Source organism: Vulpes vulpes, chromosome 7 (genome assembly GCF_048418805.1).
Source record: "Vulpes vulpes isolate BD-2025 chromosome 7, VulVul3, whole genome shotgun sequence".
Lineage (NCBI taxonomy): Eukaryota > Metazoa > Chordata > Mammalia > Carnivora > Canidae > Vulpes > Vulpes vulpes.
Genome location: NC_132786.1, coordinates 100,630,087 through 100,646,463, shown reverse-complemented (window position 1 = coordinate 100,646,463; position 16,377 = coordinate 100,630,087). Strand labels below are relative to the sequence as shown.

Genomic DNA, 16,377 nt, shown 5'->3' with positions numbered 1-16,377 from the left:
TATAGGGGGGGTGGGGTAAGTCATCCTAAACTGATTTTTAAAGAACCAAAAAGAACTTCGGGAAATTGAGATACAATAATCAAAACTCAACTGATGAAATGAGTATTTATACTAAAATATTTATAGGTTAAGATTACTGGCATCTGCAATTTCCCTTGAAATGAGTCATAAATATAAGGTGGACTAAGGGATCTATAGCAGGGTGGATATAGCATAGATAATGTGATAAAGAAAATATGTTCTTTGTAGAATCTTGGTGTTAGGTTTGCACATCATTATACAATTCAATTTTGTGTATATTTTTAATGTTATGATAAATTGGGGGAATAAATTAATTATGCATCACATTAGACACCATTGTTATTGTCACTTTCTTAAGAGTAACAACAGCTAACACAAAGCTAAGAGTTGGACACTTAACCAAATGAGCCACCCAGTTGGTTAATTAGTGGAATTCTAAATTCTGCCTGGTTTGTCAGGCACTTTTAAATTGTATTTCAAATATATTAACTAATTCTAGTCATAACTAATCCTAATTAATAAATATATTAATTAATCCTAACAATATTGTGAATATAGGTGCTATTATTATTGCTGTAACACTGAGGCACAACGCGGGTAGATAAGTTGCCCAAGGCAGCACAACTAATAAACTGATGGTAGAGATGACATTTGAAACCACATAATATGGACCTCAATACTTTTTTCTTAATCATAATCTCTAAGAAAAAAAGTTAGTGAAATGGAAGATAGATTCTACAAGTCACCTAAGGGGCACCTGGTTGGCACAGTCAGGAGAGCACGCAACTCCTAATCCTGGGATTGTGCATGTGAGGCCCACAGCGGGTGCAGAGATTATTTAATAATAAGCTATTCAAAAAATTACCTCAATTATAGCACAAAAACCCCCGAGGGTTTGAAAATATGAGATAGAGGGAAACGAACTGGGGGTGGTGGAAGGGGAGGAGGGCGGGGGGTGGGGGGGAATGGGTGACGGGCACTGAGGGGGACACTTGACGAGATGAGCACTGGGTGTTTTTTTGTATGTTGGTAAATTGAACACCAATAAAAATTAATTTATTAAAAAAAAAGAAAATATGAGATAGAGGTTAAAAGACAGGAAGAATGGCATGGAAAGTTTCAACATATAGCAGATAAATTTCTCAATGAAGAAAATAGAGCAAATGGAAGAAAGGCATTGATCCAAAAAGAAATGGAGGGGAATCTTCCAAAATTGTAGACAGACATGAAACTGAAGATTCAAAAAGTTCACAGAGTCCTTAGTAGGCTAAATTTTAAAAGCAGGGAGAAAAAAATCTACAAGTATATACAGTAAAATGAAAATATCACAATCACAAAAAGAAAAAAAATCATAAAAGCAGCCAAAGACCAAAGACAGATTGCTTATGAAGGAAAAATAATTTGACCTGAATGTTTACAACAATGAAGGCCATAAAGTAACAGAGTATTTTTCAAATTCTGAAAGAACATAATTCTCAACTTAGAATTTTAGGCCTTAACTGTAAAGAATTCAAAAGAAAGACAAGGAATCAGCCAATGTCCTACTTATCATCCGTCACTGTACAAACCACTAAAAGATATACTACAGGAAGAAGGGAAATGGATTCTAAAACAAGAAATGGAGTGAAAAAAAAAAAAAAAGGACCAAAGTCATTCCTAAATATGTTGGTAAATCTAAGATTTAGAATAACATTAGTAATCATTGATTAAAAAAAAAATTTACATTAGGGCTGCCTGCGTGGCTCAGTCAGTTAAGTGTCTGACTCTGGTTTTCGGCCCCGGTCATGACCTCAGAGTCATGAGATCAAGGCTGACATCTGGCTCCACATTAAGCACAGTATGCTTGAGATTCTCTCCCTCTGCCCCTTCCCCTGCTCATGCTTTCTCCCTGAAAGTAAATAAAATCTTTTAAGAAAATTAAACGAAATAGCAGCATGTAAAGTAGGAAGTGGAGATCAGAATAAAGATTTCCAAGGTACTTTGTGAGGAAGAGGTAAGATCTACTAACAGTTAACCACAACATAAGCACCATAAAATCAAAACCTTCACTGCTGGAACCACATGACCTGGAACAGTACTTGATCAGCCCTCAGACTATCAGAGTAGCCCTAGAGAAGGAAGAAACAATTCTGCATACCCATATAAAAGAATTCTATTTGGCCATTTTTATTGTCAATTTGATATTTATTTATAGCAAGAAGAAAGGTAAATATAATATTGAGTGAAAATGAAAATACAAAATAACAAAATGTATGAAATGTAAAAAAATTTTCTATATATTTAGAAATATTGATAGATATCAGCACAAATACACATTTATGTAAACAGCTGCACACTGACACATACAGAAAGGGACAGATAGATGTCTACACATTCACAAAGAAAGAGGAAAAATGTTTGATGTCAATATGCCAAAATGTTATCAATGGTCACCTGTGGGAAGAGAATCTATGAAAACTTAAAAAAAACTTAAGTTTGAGCAAGATTGATAATACTGGAAACTTACGAGAGGATGTTATAACTATTTTTAAAAATCCTTATTTCAATAGATAATGAAAGTACTTTTAATAAAAGCATAGATATCAATAAATTAACTAACTAGAAAGTTATTTTTATAATAAAGCCATATATGGTTAATTGCAATTTAATTATTAATGTCCATGAAAAAAAAATTTACCTATTTAGCTTCCTCATCCAAGTGGCATTGACTAGAATCATAGAGCTATTGCCCTAAGAGGAAATCAGTCACTTTTAAAAATCCAATCTTGTAACTTAAAGCCTACTAAATATAAAACCAACGCCCTATTTTCCCAAAGATGTACATGAACAATATTTTCTCTCCAAAAGTAAACAATACAAAGACTTCTTTGGTAACATAAGTAAATCAGGAGATCTCTACTCAAGATTCGAGCAAAATTAAAAGAATCAAAACACTAAACCTGAAATTCCTAAATGTGTAAATGATACAAGTACCTTTCATTCTCTGAATCTATTTAATGTTTAAGGGGCTGAATTAAAAGTACTGCTAAGAGGGATGCCTGGGTGGTTCAGTGGTTGAGCATCTGTCTTTGGCTCAGGGTGTGATCCCAGGGTCCTGAGATCGAGTCCCACATGGGGCTCCCCACAGGGAGCCTGCTTCTCCCTCTCTGTGTCTCTCATGAATAAATAAATAAAATCTTTTTAAAAAATGTAAAAAAATAAAACTACTGCTAAGAGGACAAGCAATGGAGAGCAGTGGAAAGCAATCTGAATTCTGCGGGTCCTGCCAGTGTTACTTACAAATTGTACAACATTGGGAAAATTGCTTAGTGTCTCTGCATTTGTACTTTATCCAAGAAAGGTAGACACACTAATATTTAAATGCCTTTCAAGCCTAATATTCTCTTAATCTAAAAGCCAACAGAAAGTCTGAATTATGCCACAAATACTAGCATCCCTTAAGATGGGAGGCTTGAGGAGAGGTCACAACCTAAGTGGGGTGAATAAAATGGAATTCAAAATAGACCATTTTCCAAAATTGCTCATCTATGATTTGTAATTAACCAAAACCCAAAATACATGAAAACATCTGTCTTTGCCCAACAGCCCTCCATCTTTCTGAGTCATGCAGATCGTGTACGTATTTTGTAATAAATACACCATTAGCCTAGATGGAGAGTCTTATACAGAAGGACAGAAATAGGCACCATATCTAAGGATGTGTGATATCCTAGAGACGGGGGGGATAATGGATGTGATTTTTTTTTAAACCATGTAGCAAACCGGAAGGATAACACAAAGCTAGAAAAAGAAAAGTCAAAGCAATGGTTGCTAAAATCGTCCCAACATAGCGCCCAGCACACAGAAGACACTCCGTAAATGATGGAGGAATCAATGTTTACCTCTTCAAATCCCTTCAAGTCTCAAAATCACGAATCTATAAAATACCTGTTTTTTATGGAAATCCTTTAGGGCCGTTTCATAGCCTTCCTCCAGTCTACTGAAGGCTATTCCTACATCTGTTGTCCACCAGATCTGTGAGCCTGTTAGTGCAACTTGTGCCGGGAAATCCAAGATCCACAGTTCCCTTGGTTTTTCCTCATAGGCCACTATGGCTTCTGTGATAGAATGTCGCACTGTACTTTGCATAGTCTGTTCAAGTCGCAGGAGCCATGTCTCCACCTTTTGAAGCAAAGTGAACCAATTTAGCACAGACTTAACTACAGAAGAGAGATAATTCTAGCTCCCCATGGGTTCAAAGGCCCCCTGAGAGGCCTCAGGTAGACTTATTTTTAAGATTTATTTATTTTGAGAGAGAGAGAGAGAGAACTCAAGAGCACAAGTGGCGTGGGGGAGGGAGAGAGGGAGAGGAAGAGAATCTCAAGCAGACACCCTACTGAGCGCAGGGTCAGACTCAGGGCTCGATCTCATGGTCTGAGGTGAAGTCAAGAGTCAGATGCTTGACTGACTGAGCCACCCAGGCACCCCAGATTTATTTGAAATCTGGATTGAAAACTAGAAGAGGTATAACTCAAGGAGTAAAGTGAACAACAATGCATCAAATCCATTGAACCTGATTTCTCCTAGAACAGTGCTCATCTTATTTCACCCACTGGATGGCAAATAACTTTCTGCAGCTTCAACAGAGGAAGTGTTCTCAATTATTCATTTTCAGACCTGAAGACAAGGGGGTTCTGGACCAAGATCCCCTGTGGTAAGGCACAGTGTTCTGAGAAACCAAACTCCCAGCGATCTACAGAATAATATGTTAGAATAATATTCTGGAGCTTTGGGGATAGTGGTAGATTGATTTTGAAAAACTGGGTTTTTTAAAAATAATTTTTACATATACTGAACATTCTTCTTTAAAATCTTCTTAGTTCTTAGTCTTAGGACAAAGTGTTTCCAGCAAGTGTCTTAATTATATTTCCTACTGGTTCTCATCTTCACACTTGTCAAAACTTAGACAGCAGGAGAGTATAAGAGATAGGACAACTGCTGACTTGTGAAAGTTAATCTTTTTTTTTAATTCAAGTTTATTTTATCCCCACAAATATATTTTAACCAGTTTTCTATCCTACCCAAATATGCTTTGTTGTATTTACCCATATATCTGTTTCCATTATATAACAAAAAGGGTATGTATACTATTTGTAAATAGTTGACCTCAGCAATAAAAAATGACTATTAAAAATCAATTCTCTAAAAGATAGAGATAGAGATCGTGAAGATGGTAAAACTGTTTTTTTGAGGGGGGCGAGGGTGCCTGGTTGGCTCAGTCAGTTGAGCATCCAACTCTTGGTTTCAGCTCAGGTCATGGTCTCAGGGATGGGGAGATCAAGCTCCACACCTGGCTCTGCTCAAGATTCTTTCCCCTTCCCTCTCCCTTCCCCTCTGCTCCCCATCCACTCATGTTTGTTCTCTCTCTCAAACAAACAAATAAGTATAGTCTTTAAAAAAAAAGAAGAAACTTCTTTGCCCTTCCACTATGAAGATGGCAGAAACATTCATTCCTAGAATCTTTCTCTGGAGAACTGGGAAGGAGTATTGTGTAGTTAATGAGCTAACAGCCTTGCCTACTGAAAGAAAAAGTTAGCACTGCCCTAGCAATGTCCTCAACATCCAAAAAGCCTTCACCCCTGATTTTATAACTGGGTTTTATTCACATGCCTGAGTTCAAGGTCTCTGATCTCATCACTACTTTAGTCATGAAGCACAATTCTTTTTTTTTTTTTTTTTTTTTTTTTTTTTTATGAAGCACAATTCTTAATGCTTCCCAGCAACTAGTTCCTTCGGGAAATCAGGTATCATTAGAGCATTTCCCAAATACTCGGATCCCTGTCCTCAATATGGCCACCTATTCTCAAGAACTTTCCAGTCCATTTGGGAATACCATATACATTGGTATACCCTCTCATGTTCAGATGACTATGCCAACAATGGCTTCTTAGCTCAGCATGATTTCAGAACTAAGCTCTGATGAGATGTTGTTTGATCCCTTCCCTTTCTGGTGTTTCTTCAGCTTCTGCCCAACTCTCTATAACAACAATTACCACTTCCCATCACTGTCAATTATCCATTTCTTCAAAGAGCCTAAAAGCTCCTCAAGGACAGGGATCATGTCTTATTCATTTCAGGATCCCCAGAAACTCAACCCAGCATCTGGTACATAGTAGGTATTCAAATAGCACTAATCAAAGAAAATACAAATAGTCTAAATTGGGAGGAGCAATCATAAAAGTGTAGGGGAGAGACAAGACCAAAAGGAAAAGCATCTTTTAATCAAACAAAGGCAATCAGAGGATGAATGTGGTATATAGCTCGAGTCTCTGGCCTAAATTGCTTACACTGAACAAATTAGAAAATGTGAAAACTCTCAGTACCAAGGGTTCCTACTAGTGACAACCATATCCGTCAAGTGGCCTGTCCTCCTTCTGGGCACTATGCCAGTCGGCTAGCAGTCTGCTGGGGAGGGAACAGACAGCAACACACTTTTGTCAAGATAGGTTATGGTGACTTTTTCTAATCACTGTAATAATATCCTAAAGAGCCCAAGAGATCAAAAAATATATTTTAATCAAAGTAATCCACCATCTGTTTCCCCTTCATTTGGCTGGATTTCTTGGTACAATATTAAAAAGCAGCAGAAAGAAATAAATAAAGAAAAAACCCTGGTTTTAAAAAAAAAAAAGGCTCCCATCACGTTTCTGCAAGGGACATTTTAAGGAACCCCACCTCAACCCAAATAGCTCTGTAATGGAGGCTACTGCCTCAGGGACTCTGCGGATTATCTCAAGCTGCACAAGCATCATCATAAAAAGATGCAATCCCTCTACATCATCTGGAAACACCAAGAGCTCTTTCATAAATCATAATGAGCCATTCTTGCAGTTAACCGTTAAGAATATTTTCGAGGTATTTGGCTGTGCGAGGAGAATATGCTAACTTAACTGTCTGTGCACATGGTAATTAGGGAACGTGACATCAGCACAGTAGACTCCATCAACTTTATTTATGAGCAGCCATTTAGAACATTCACATCACAACCCTGAGCCACAAGCCTCTTTAAAACACGCTTTCCTGCAAGGTGCTGTTTCACCCAAACTCTCAGTGGCGAAACCAGTAAGCTTTGCAGGAGGCTTAGTCGCTGAGGTCCCACCTGCTTCTCTTTTTGGGGTCCACTTACTCAATCTGTGACAATCCTTCCTGACCAGTTCAACTGCTAGCATTTCAGAGACTCTACAGGGTGCTGAAGCCACATGAACACAAAATGGGAAGCACAGTCGATGATGACATGGCACAGTTGTCACACTGGCCATGGGTAAAAAGGAAACTGAGCACAAAACTAACCAGGGCCTGATTTGACAGGAGGTGATTTTTTTTCTTGTTCAATTCAGCCTTTAAAAATTATCCCCAAAATACTCCCATAGCACAGAAAATCTCAGAAATCTTACATGGCCCATGCATTCGCATTCTGCTTGGAATGGGACGTATTCCTTTTCTTTGCTGTACATTCCAATCGCTCTGTGGGTGGACACATCCTGACCTTCTTCAAACTGTAGATCTGCAATGCTGTCAAAGAGTTTGGCAAGGTGACGTGTTACCTGAGATAATTTAAAAAGATAAGCACATTTCTTACTGAAGATATATTCAGGTAATCTGCTGATGATGCCATATGAATTCACAAAATTTTCTTTATATAGTCACAGAGTTGTCTTGAAATGTTTTTCTTCAAAATAAAAACCACTTCTTAAATTCCAGAGTTTAAATGACCTTGATGGCAGTGCCTGGGTGGCTCAGTGGCTTGGGCGTCTAACTTTTGATTTTGGCTCAGATCATCATCTCAGGGTGATGAGACTGAGTCCAGCATGGGGCTCCATGCTCAGTGGTGAGTCTGCTTGAGATTTCTCCCTCTCCCTCTGCTCCTCCCCTTACTCTGGGATGCATGTGCATGCATGCATGGGCTCCCTCTCTCTAAAATAAATATTTAAAAATAAATACATAAATAAAATTACCTGGATGGAGAAGTAGCCAGACACTGGCTGCATCATCAGGCGTTAGATGGTAAATGCTTACCATAAAAAAGTTACCCATTTTTTTTTTTACTTGAAGTTTGGACACTTACTAACTTCTCTGTACCATATACCTGTAGCAATCATCCTGCTGGAAATTTTGTGGTCATGTTTTTAAAATGCAAAATATAATTATACTATAAAAGGTCATTTACTACAAGAAAGCTGTGTTAAAGTATCTGAAAGAAAAAAACAAATTAAAAAAAAAAATAAAGTATCTGAAAGGAAATTTTAAGTTACATACAACCATACTCTTGTGTGGGGTCTTATGTTATCGTGCAGTTGCTTTGACACTTTAGTGAACCCTATGGTGTATTTGTTATATAAGGAAAATGGATATGATTTCCCCATTTTTAGTGATAAGGAAATTGAAGCTGAAATACTAGAGGACTTTATCAAGTTGGCATTACTAAAACTAAGTGGTTTTTAGATTTTAAACCTCCAAATCCAGGCCATATCTATGAAGTTCAAATTCTGGCACCATTAACTTTTATATCCTAAATTATAGCATCTCCAAAGGAACCTCCAATAGCATAGTGAACTCTACTGTAGGCCCCAGACTAACTGATAAATACAACAAACCAAATCAAAAGACACAGATCATCTTTTGTTCAGCCAGAGGCCAATGTGGAAATTAAAGCCTAATTGGAATACAGAATACCAGAAGAGGAATACTTGTCCATGTAGTTATGTCAGCACAGACCAGGACAGGGCTCTCCATCTAGAGGTCCTGGCACAGAGGACCGGAGAAGACAAAGTGCATTCTGGAGGTGGACTCACAAGGAAAACCAGGAGATGAGCCACTCTACCTCTTTTGGGGCAGACTGAATGGCAGAAAGTGAACCTGAGGCAGCATCAAGAATGGGAAAAAGAGGCTCCTCCTTACACATGATACAAATAAATGCTGCTGAGTGGAAAAGTTTGGTGTTCCTCAAAAAGTTAAACATAAAATGAAGACCCAGCAATTCCACTCCTAGGTATATATTCAAAATATTTTAAAACAGGTATTTGTACACAAATGTTCAAATCCTTGTACACAAGTATTTACAGCAGTCTTATTCACAATAGCCAAAAGGTGGAATCAACCCAAACGTCCAGTGATGGATGGCTGGACAAAATGTGGCACATATGCACACAGGGATATTTTTCAGATACAAAAAGGAAAGAAGTTCTGTTATGTATGACCTGGATGAACCTGGAAACATCATGCTAAATGAAAGAAGCTCATCACAAAAGACCATACATTGTATGATTCCGTTCAGATGAAATGTCCAGAATAGATCAATCCATAGAGGCAGAAAGTACATTGATGGTTGCTAGGGGCTGGAGGGAGGAGGGAATGCAGAGTGACTGCCTGATGGGCATGGGGGTTTAATTTTGGGGTGATGAAAATATTTCGGAACTAGAAAGAGGTGACGTTTGCACAACTCTGTTAGTGTACAAAATGCCACTGAATTGTACATTTTAAAATGGTTAATTCTATGTTATGTAAACTTTGTACCTCAATAGAAATGAAAGGTGCTGATAACCAGGAGATGGTTTAAAGCTATATAGCATTTACCAGCAGCACATAGATGCCATCTCTGTCATGAGTTTTTCTTGAAATACAGTTTAACTGGACTTGAAAACTATCCCAATAGTACTTCTAGGAACAACACCAACCTGCTTAAATTTCCTGTGTGACAAGACCAACAACAATATTAGTAAGAACTCCTTAAAGGTGATTTAATCTTTGAAGCTTTTGGCCTTAACATTTGTGCTGTATTTGCAGTTTTAGTATTAAAGGAATTCACAGCTAGAAATTGGAGTTTAAAATAGATGACTTTTTGAGACTCTCACTTACTTTAAAGGTAGACAGAGCAAGAGCTGATGATCAGTGCTTGGGTTATCATATCCTCCTCCATCCCTGTACATTACTCAGAGGACATTTATACACAGAAAGTGTCTCCAATAATCTAACAATTCACTGTCACAGCTGAAGTGGCCAGGAAGTACACAGATGTTTAATGGCTTCTACTGTGTAATGGGCCTAAATAATATTCAGGTGAAAAGCTGCAGGATAAATGAGACCTCAACTATTAGACACTCTCAGATATTATTGCTTTGGTGAGAAAACAGTTTCAAAAGGACTTTTAGTCTTGTAGTCTCTCAATCCCAGTGACCAGGAAATGCAAAACCCATGGCTCGCAGTGCTCCTATACTTATCCCCGGCTTGTTTGAAGTTGGATGTTTTCATATCTTGTCTTCCATTGAAAACTTCTGAGAAAATACAGCTGTTTTGTTTGTTTTTTTAACTAATGGGGCCCTGGTGTCCTCCATTTGTTCTATGAAGATTTCTTTGTATTTTTTAGCAGTAAAATAAAATTCTTTACTAGTTTGATGTTAAGAATACCTTTATATATTAAGAAGATCAGTGCTTTATAGGCCTATTTTTCTCACTAAAGAAATAGAAAGATTTGAACACTTCAAATCATAAATAATCAGAAATGTCATTATACCTTACACAGGTTTCTAAAAGGTTAGCAATAAAAGAAAGGTCATACTCCTTTTGAAATTTGGATCAGCTGCCAACATTTTATCCTTTGAGTTTTCAATGTCGTCAAATTTCTTTTAGAGTCTCTTTAATGTGAAGCTGTTTTAGAGAGAGAGGACTGGTATTTCCCACATTTCCCTTGGGACATTTTCATCCATTTTGGCACAACTGTGTTCATTTGTATCAGTAAGTTCATTTTCACCAAAATCCTCTGGCTACAAATCTAGAATTTCCAAAATGGTAAAGAGCCTTCATTCCCAGTGAACATCTTCTGTAACTACATCTATCTTTAATACAAATTTAACTTTTAGCATGATCAATTTTCATTGCTTTGCTAGGCTTCCAATTTTATTAAATTCCCTCCATCAGTTAGGTGTATCCATAAAAATGTTACAGGTTTCATTCATCACTGAGGACAAGGAGGTAACACACTATATGCTTTGTTACCTGGGTTTACGCAGAGTAACAGATGCGTGATGGCCAGTTATGGACACACTTCGAAAGGTCTATCTTAAATGCCCATAAGGTATGACGCACATTTGTTATTCACTCAGTAATTTTTGTCAAGAACTATCAATGAAATCTATGTCTTTTGCAATTACTCGCATTTAATATATACCGTAGTATCTTAACTTTGAACCATGTTGTTGGGGCACTGGTGTTATTTAACCAATCCTTGGTAACTGAAATATCTATACGTGGGAACTGTGCACAGGAAGAGCTCCCAATGAAAGAAATCTTAAAAATCTCTTAAGATTTTAACTCATAAATGAGTTAATATTTTTTAACTAATTAAAAAATAACAAACTAATTAAAAAATATAAACTCATTTATGTAATTTTATAATGTAAGATGAAAACCAATACAGTGATCACATCAGCTGATCTACCCTATGTTCACCTAGAAAACAAAGGCAAAGAAAAATGAAATTACTATGGCTTATTATTACATTCTTAAAGCTTACCACTTGCTTTTTGTCTGTATCTAATTTCATATTGGCTCCATCTATGAAAGATGCCTCTGCTGATTAACTGAGATAAACATAAAAGCCTAGTATCACTCCTGGCATGGAGAGTGCTTCAAGATTTATTCCTGTGTAGTCATTAACTCATCTATTCATATTTATGGATAAGAGTTTTGGTATGAGTCATAATAGTAAGATAATTATGATAAGAGTCATGATGATAATGTTTGTATGGACATAAGTAATGTCCAAAATGAAGGCAGTCCTGTCCATTGTCAATATTATCCCTCTAGAATAAGATGGAAATGAGTCTGTAATTTGTATATAAACAACAATTTAAGCCAATCTGTCAAAATGTTACTCTTTTGTTTAAATATTACTCCATATCAGTGACAGTGTACAGGGAAATGGACATGCAACATCATTCAAAGTCTCAATCTGCCAAAAATTCCTAGAAGGCGATTAAATCAATTATGGCAGGAGCACCTGGGTGGCTCAGTGGTTGAGTGTCTGCCTTTGGCTCAGGTCATAGTCCTGGGATCCTGAGATTGAGTCCCGCATCGGGCTCCCAACAGGGAGCCTGCTCTGCCCATGTCTCTGCCTCTCTCTCTGTCTCTCTCATGATTAAATAAAACCTTAAAAAAATTATGGCATATTCATACAATGAAACCTTTTATTGACACTAAACATACTGTAGAAGAACATTCCAATTTTGATTAAGTATATATGACATAAACATAGACACATTAAAAACTACAATCATTCAAAAATAGTATCTAGCAGTGTATTATTCTGATCTACATTTTTCATATTTTCAATAATGGATGCAATTACTTATATAATCCAAAGAGACTAAATTAGTTTTTTATAAATTTTGTACATCACTATAGTCAATACTAGGTAAGACACATTGCTTTTACTAAAATGCTTTTACTAGTTTGCTTTTACTAAAAATAAGATATTTAATATTTTTCCATTTGACTCTCCACTTATGAATATAACTTGGACATATATAGATCACTGCTGATTCTGTTTAACATCTTTAGCATGCATACAAAAATTTATATATAGTCACAATACAAGTGCTGAATTTTTAAATAACCTTTTCAAAGTTGAGAGAAGTAAAAAGAATCATGTGTGTACATCTTAATAAATTTTAGCAAAGTGAACACAACACTTATAATCACCAACAATTAAGAAACAGGATATATATATGCGCCCAGAAAACACTTCATATGCCACGATAGCCACTCATCTCTCCTCTCAAAAATGGACATTATCTTTAGATAATGTAGATTCATACAATATGTACTTTTGTGTCTACCTTCTATAATTCAACATTATGTTCATGAGATTTACTCATGTTATTAGGTGCAGCACTAGTTTGGCTTTTTCCATTGCTCTGTGGTATTCCACTGTAGGAATGTTAACACAATTTATTTATCCATCCTACTGTTAAGGGACATTTAGACTCTTTGTAGTTGGGCCTATGATGAATAATAATGATGTAGCTATGAAAATTCTTGTATACATATTTTTGGTCCACATATGTATACACTTCTTCTGAGCATACACTGAGAACAGAAAATGCTGGAAAATAATGTATTCTTACATTCATTTTTATTAGACACTGTTACATAGATTTCCTGAGAAGTCATATCAATTTATAATCCCACTGGCTAGATAGGAATATCTCCCTGTTCCACACTCTTGCCACTAGTTAGTATTGGCTCTTTCATTTTAGCCTTTTGGTGGGTTTGATCTCGGTATCTTGTTGTATGAGTGTATGTGTTTTTCTAATCCCAAGTCACGTCAAAGCCTGAGGAACTAAATGTGCAAACTGACAACAGGGGGAAATAATAATTCATGATATTCTCATCAATCCCCCTGTATTCAATGACATCAGAACAATGCCACAGTTGTTATCCAGGTAGCTGCAGCAAGGAAAACAAAAACAAAAACAAAATACAAAGAAACCAGAAAAGACTAGTTCCATGGGTTGGCGTTTGATAGTCATTTTCTTGTTTAGTTTCTAAATTTCAAGTAAAATTTTCTACTTTAAATCAGTAGTAGCGCGTAAAAGTCCTCGAGATCGGTGCATGTATATTCACGTATTTACACATGTATATGTAAATACCAGCTAATGTGTTTTAATTTGCTTCTGCAGTGTAACTAACTACTCCAAAGTTCAGTGGCTTAAAACACCGACAACTTCTTTGCTCACAGCTCTGTGTGTCAGCTTTTGAGATGCCTCAGCTGGTCTGTGATCATTTGTGGTTCGCTTGTGATCCATGGCTTCTCTCACGTAGGTGCTGGTAACCCAGCTGGTAGCTTGGGCACGGGCATGTGCTTACCATCCAGCAGGCTAGCCTCGGATCATTCATGACATGGTAGTCAGAGGTTTCTGAAAGCAGCCATAAAGTATGCCCTCATGTGCATGAGCTTGTCCAATCTCTTGCTAAGGATACCTCGGGCCAAAACAAGTCACGTGGCAATACTCATGGAGCTACAAGCTCTAGCCCAGATGAAAACACACCATCACACTGAAAGGGCATGGATGCATGGAGGGGAAGAATTTGTGGCTGTTTTTATAATATTATAAGTACTTGTCTTGTTTCTTTACATACTTTTACATGCTTGGTTTTGTGCTCAGAAACCAGAGATAGTGCCTATTCTTTTCCCAGTTTGGCATACAAGGAAACTGATGTTGGGAAAAGTAAAGTAGTAACATAGCCACTAAGCAACAGAACCAGGATTTGAGCTGATGTAGGATCAAGGTCTCTGTTTTTTTTTATCATTCTGCTTTCTGATGGATGGCTGGTATGCCTGTTTTGTCTACTTCCATACAATTAACATTTCAATGCTCACAATTTTTGTGTAGATCCCGATTTCCATCTGGTATCATCTTCCTTCTGCCCGAAGCACTTCCTTTAACATTTCTTGTATTGCCAGTCTGCTGGTGATGAAATCTTTCAGCCTCTGAATGTCTGGAAACATCTTTATTTTGACTTTACTTTTAAAAGATATTTTCATTGGATAAAGAACTGTAGGTGGATTTTTTTCCTTTCAGTACTTTAAAGCTGTTGGTCCACTATTTTCTCATTTGCATTGTGAAGCCTTTCATCATTCTTACATTTACTCCTTTGTACATAATGTGACTTTATGAATGATCTTTGGATTTCTTTATCACTGGTTATGAACAATTTGAGTAATCTGATACAGTTTTCTTTGTAGCTTCTGTTTGGGGTCACTGAGCTTAAAGCTATGTATGACTACTTTTTCATCAAGTGAGAAAACTTTTAGCTGTTTTCCCACCAATATTTTTTTCTGTCTCCCTTCCTCTGCTTGTGGATGTCCAACATATGGAACTTTCTTTTCTTTTCCCTATCTCCATTTTTTTGACTATACAAATATAGCTGTAACTTTCATGTTTCTGTCTGCTAATCCCAATGTTTTTATCAGTTTTTTTAAGTTTTTTTAAAATTTATTTATTCATGAGCGACAGAAGCAGAGAGAGAGAGAGAGAGAGAGAGAGGCAGAGACACAGGCAGAGGGAGAAACAGGCTCCATGTAGGGAGCCCGACGTGGGACTCGATCCCGGGTCTCCAGGATCATGCCCTGGGCTGCAGGTGGCGCCAAACCGCTGCGCCACTGGAGCTGCCCTGTATCAGTTTTGATTGATTTGTTTCCTCATTATGAGACTGAAATATTCCTGACTCTTTCCATGCCCCGTCATCTTTAATGGTATGTCACACATTGCGAAGTTACCCTGCTTGGAATTGAATATATTTTTATTCCTAACTTCTTGAGTTTGTTCTGGGATGAAGTTGAATTACTTGGAAACAGTTTGGTCCTTTTGGGTCTTGCTTTTAAGATTTGCTTGGAAGAACTGGCATAGTGTGTAATCTAGTGCTGATTATTCCCACTGCTAAAGACTCTAAGAAGCCCCTCTAAAAGTTTCTGGGGGTTCTCTCTCCATAGTTCTTTCCTCTTTGGTACTCAGTTCTGCAAACTAGCTAAATTGCTCTCCTTGGACTCTCAGCTCTGAGCCCTCAACTCTGTGAGCCCATCAGATGCTTCCTGGTTCCCCCTCCCTGTACCATGCCTGGAAACTCACTCAGGGAAGCAATTGGAACCATCACAGAGCTCCTTTGCTCCAAGTCTGTCATGAATTGCTATCCTCTGTTGTCTGTTGTCCAGTGTTTAAAAAAGTCTTATTGCCTATATTTTGTCAAAGTTTTGGGTTCTTTGAAGAAGGTGGGTAAATCTAGCTCCTGCTACTCCATCTTGGCCAGAAGCACAAGTGTATCTTTCTTTGTTTACTTTGCATCTCTCTGCTGACTTATGAAGTCAAGCAACTTTCCCTGTTTACTGGTCATTACAATACCTTCTTTTGTGAACAGCCTGGTTATGTATTCTATCCACTTTTATATTGGATTATCGATCTGTCCTCATTTCTTTGGATGTAGGAGCTGCATATTCTGCATAAGAGTCTTTTGTTTGTTCGAGGCATTGCTAACATCTTCCCCACTTTGTAGCTTATACTGTTAGTGCCTCAACAGTATCCTTTGATAAGGCAGTTTTCTTTTTTTTTTTTTGTTTATTTTTTTGATAAGGCAGTTTTCAACTTTAATACAGCCAAACCCGTCAGCCTTTCCCCTACACTCAATAGTTTCACGCCCAACTTAAGAAATTTCTGCTTAAAGATCGTCCTTTCTTGTATGTTATATATTTCATCGAACCTTCATTTTTACATCTACATTCCCCCTAGAATTGATTTTTTTGGATACAGTATGTGGTAGATGCCC

General features: G+C 37.2%; 1 protein-coding gene across 1 annotated transcript in view; it reads right to left on the bottom strand.

Annotated features, from left to right (window-relative positions):
* Positions 1 to 16,377, bottom strand: part of DNAH11 (dynein axonemal heavy chain 11) — a 314,532-nt gene that overhangs the window by 215,958 nt on the left and 82,197 nt on the right. Inside the window, exons 29-30 of the mRNA XM_072764523.1 lie at positions 7,455 to 7,604; positions 3,949 to 4,182 (exon numbers count right to left, since the gene is read on the bottom strand). Coding sequence (XP_072620624.1) covers positions 3,949 to 4,182; positions 7,455 to 7,604 — 384 coding nt within the window. The remainder of the gene's footprint in view (positions 1 to 3,948; positions 4,183 to 7,454; positions 7,605 to 16,377) is intronic.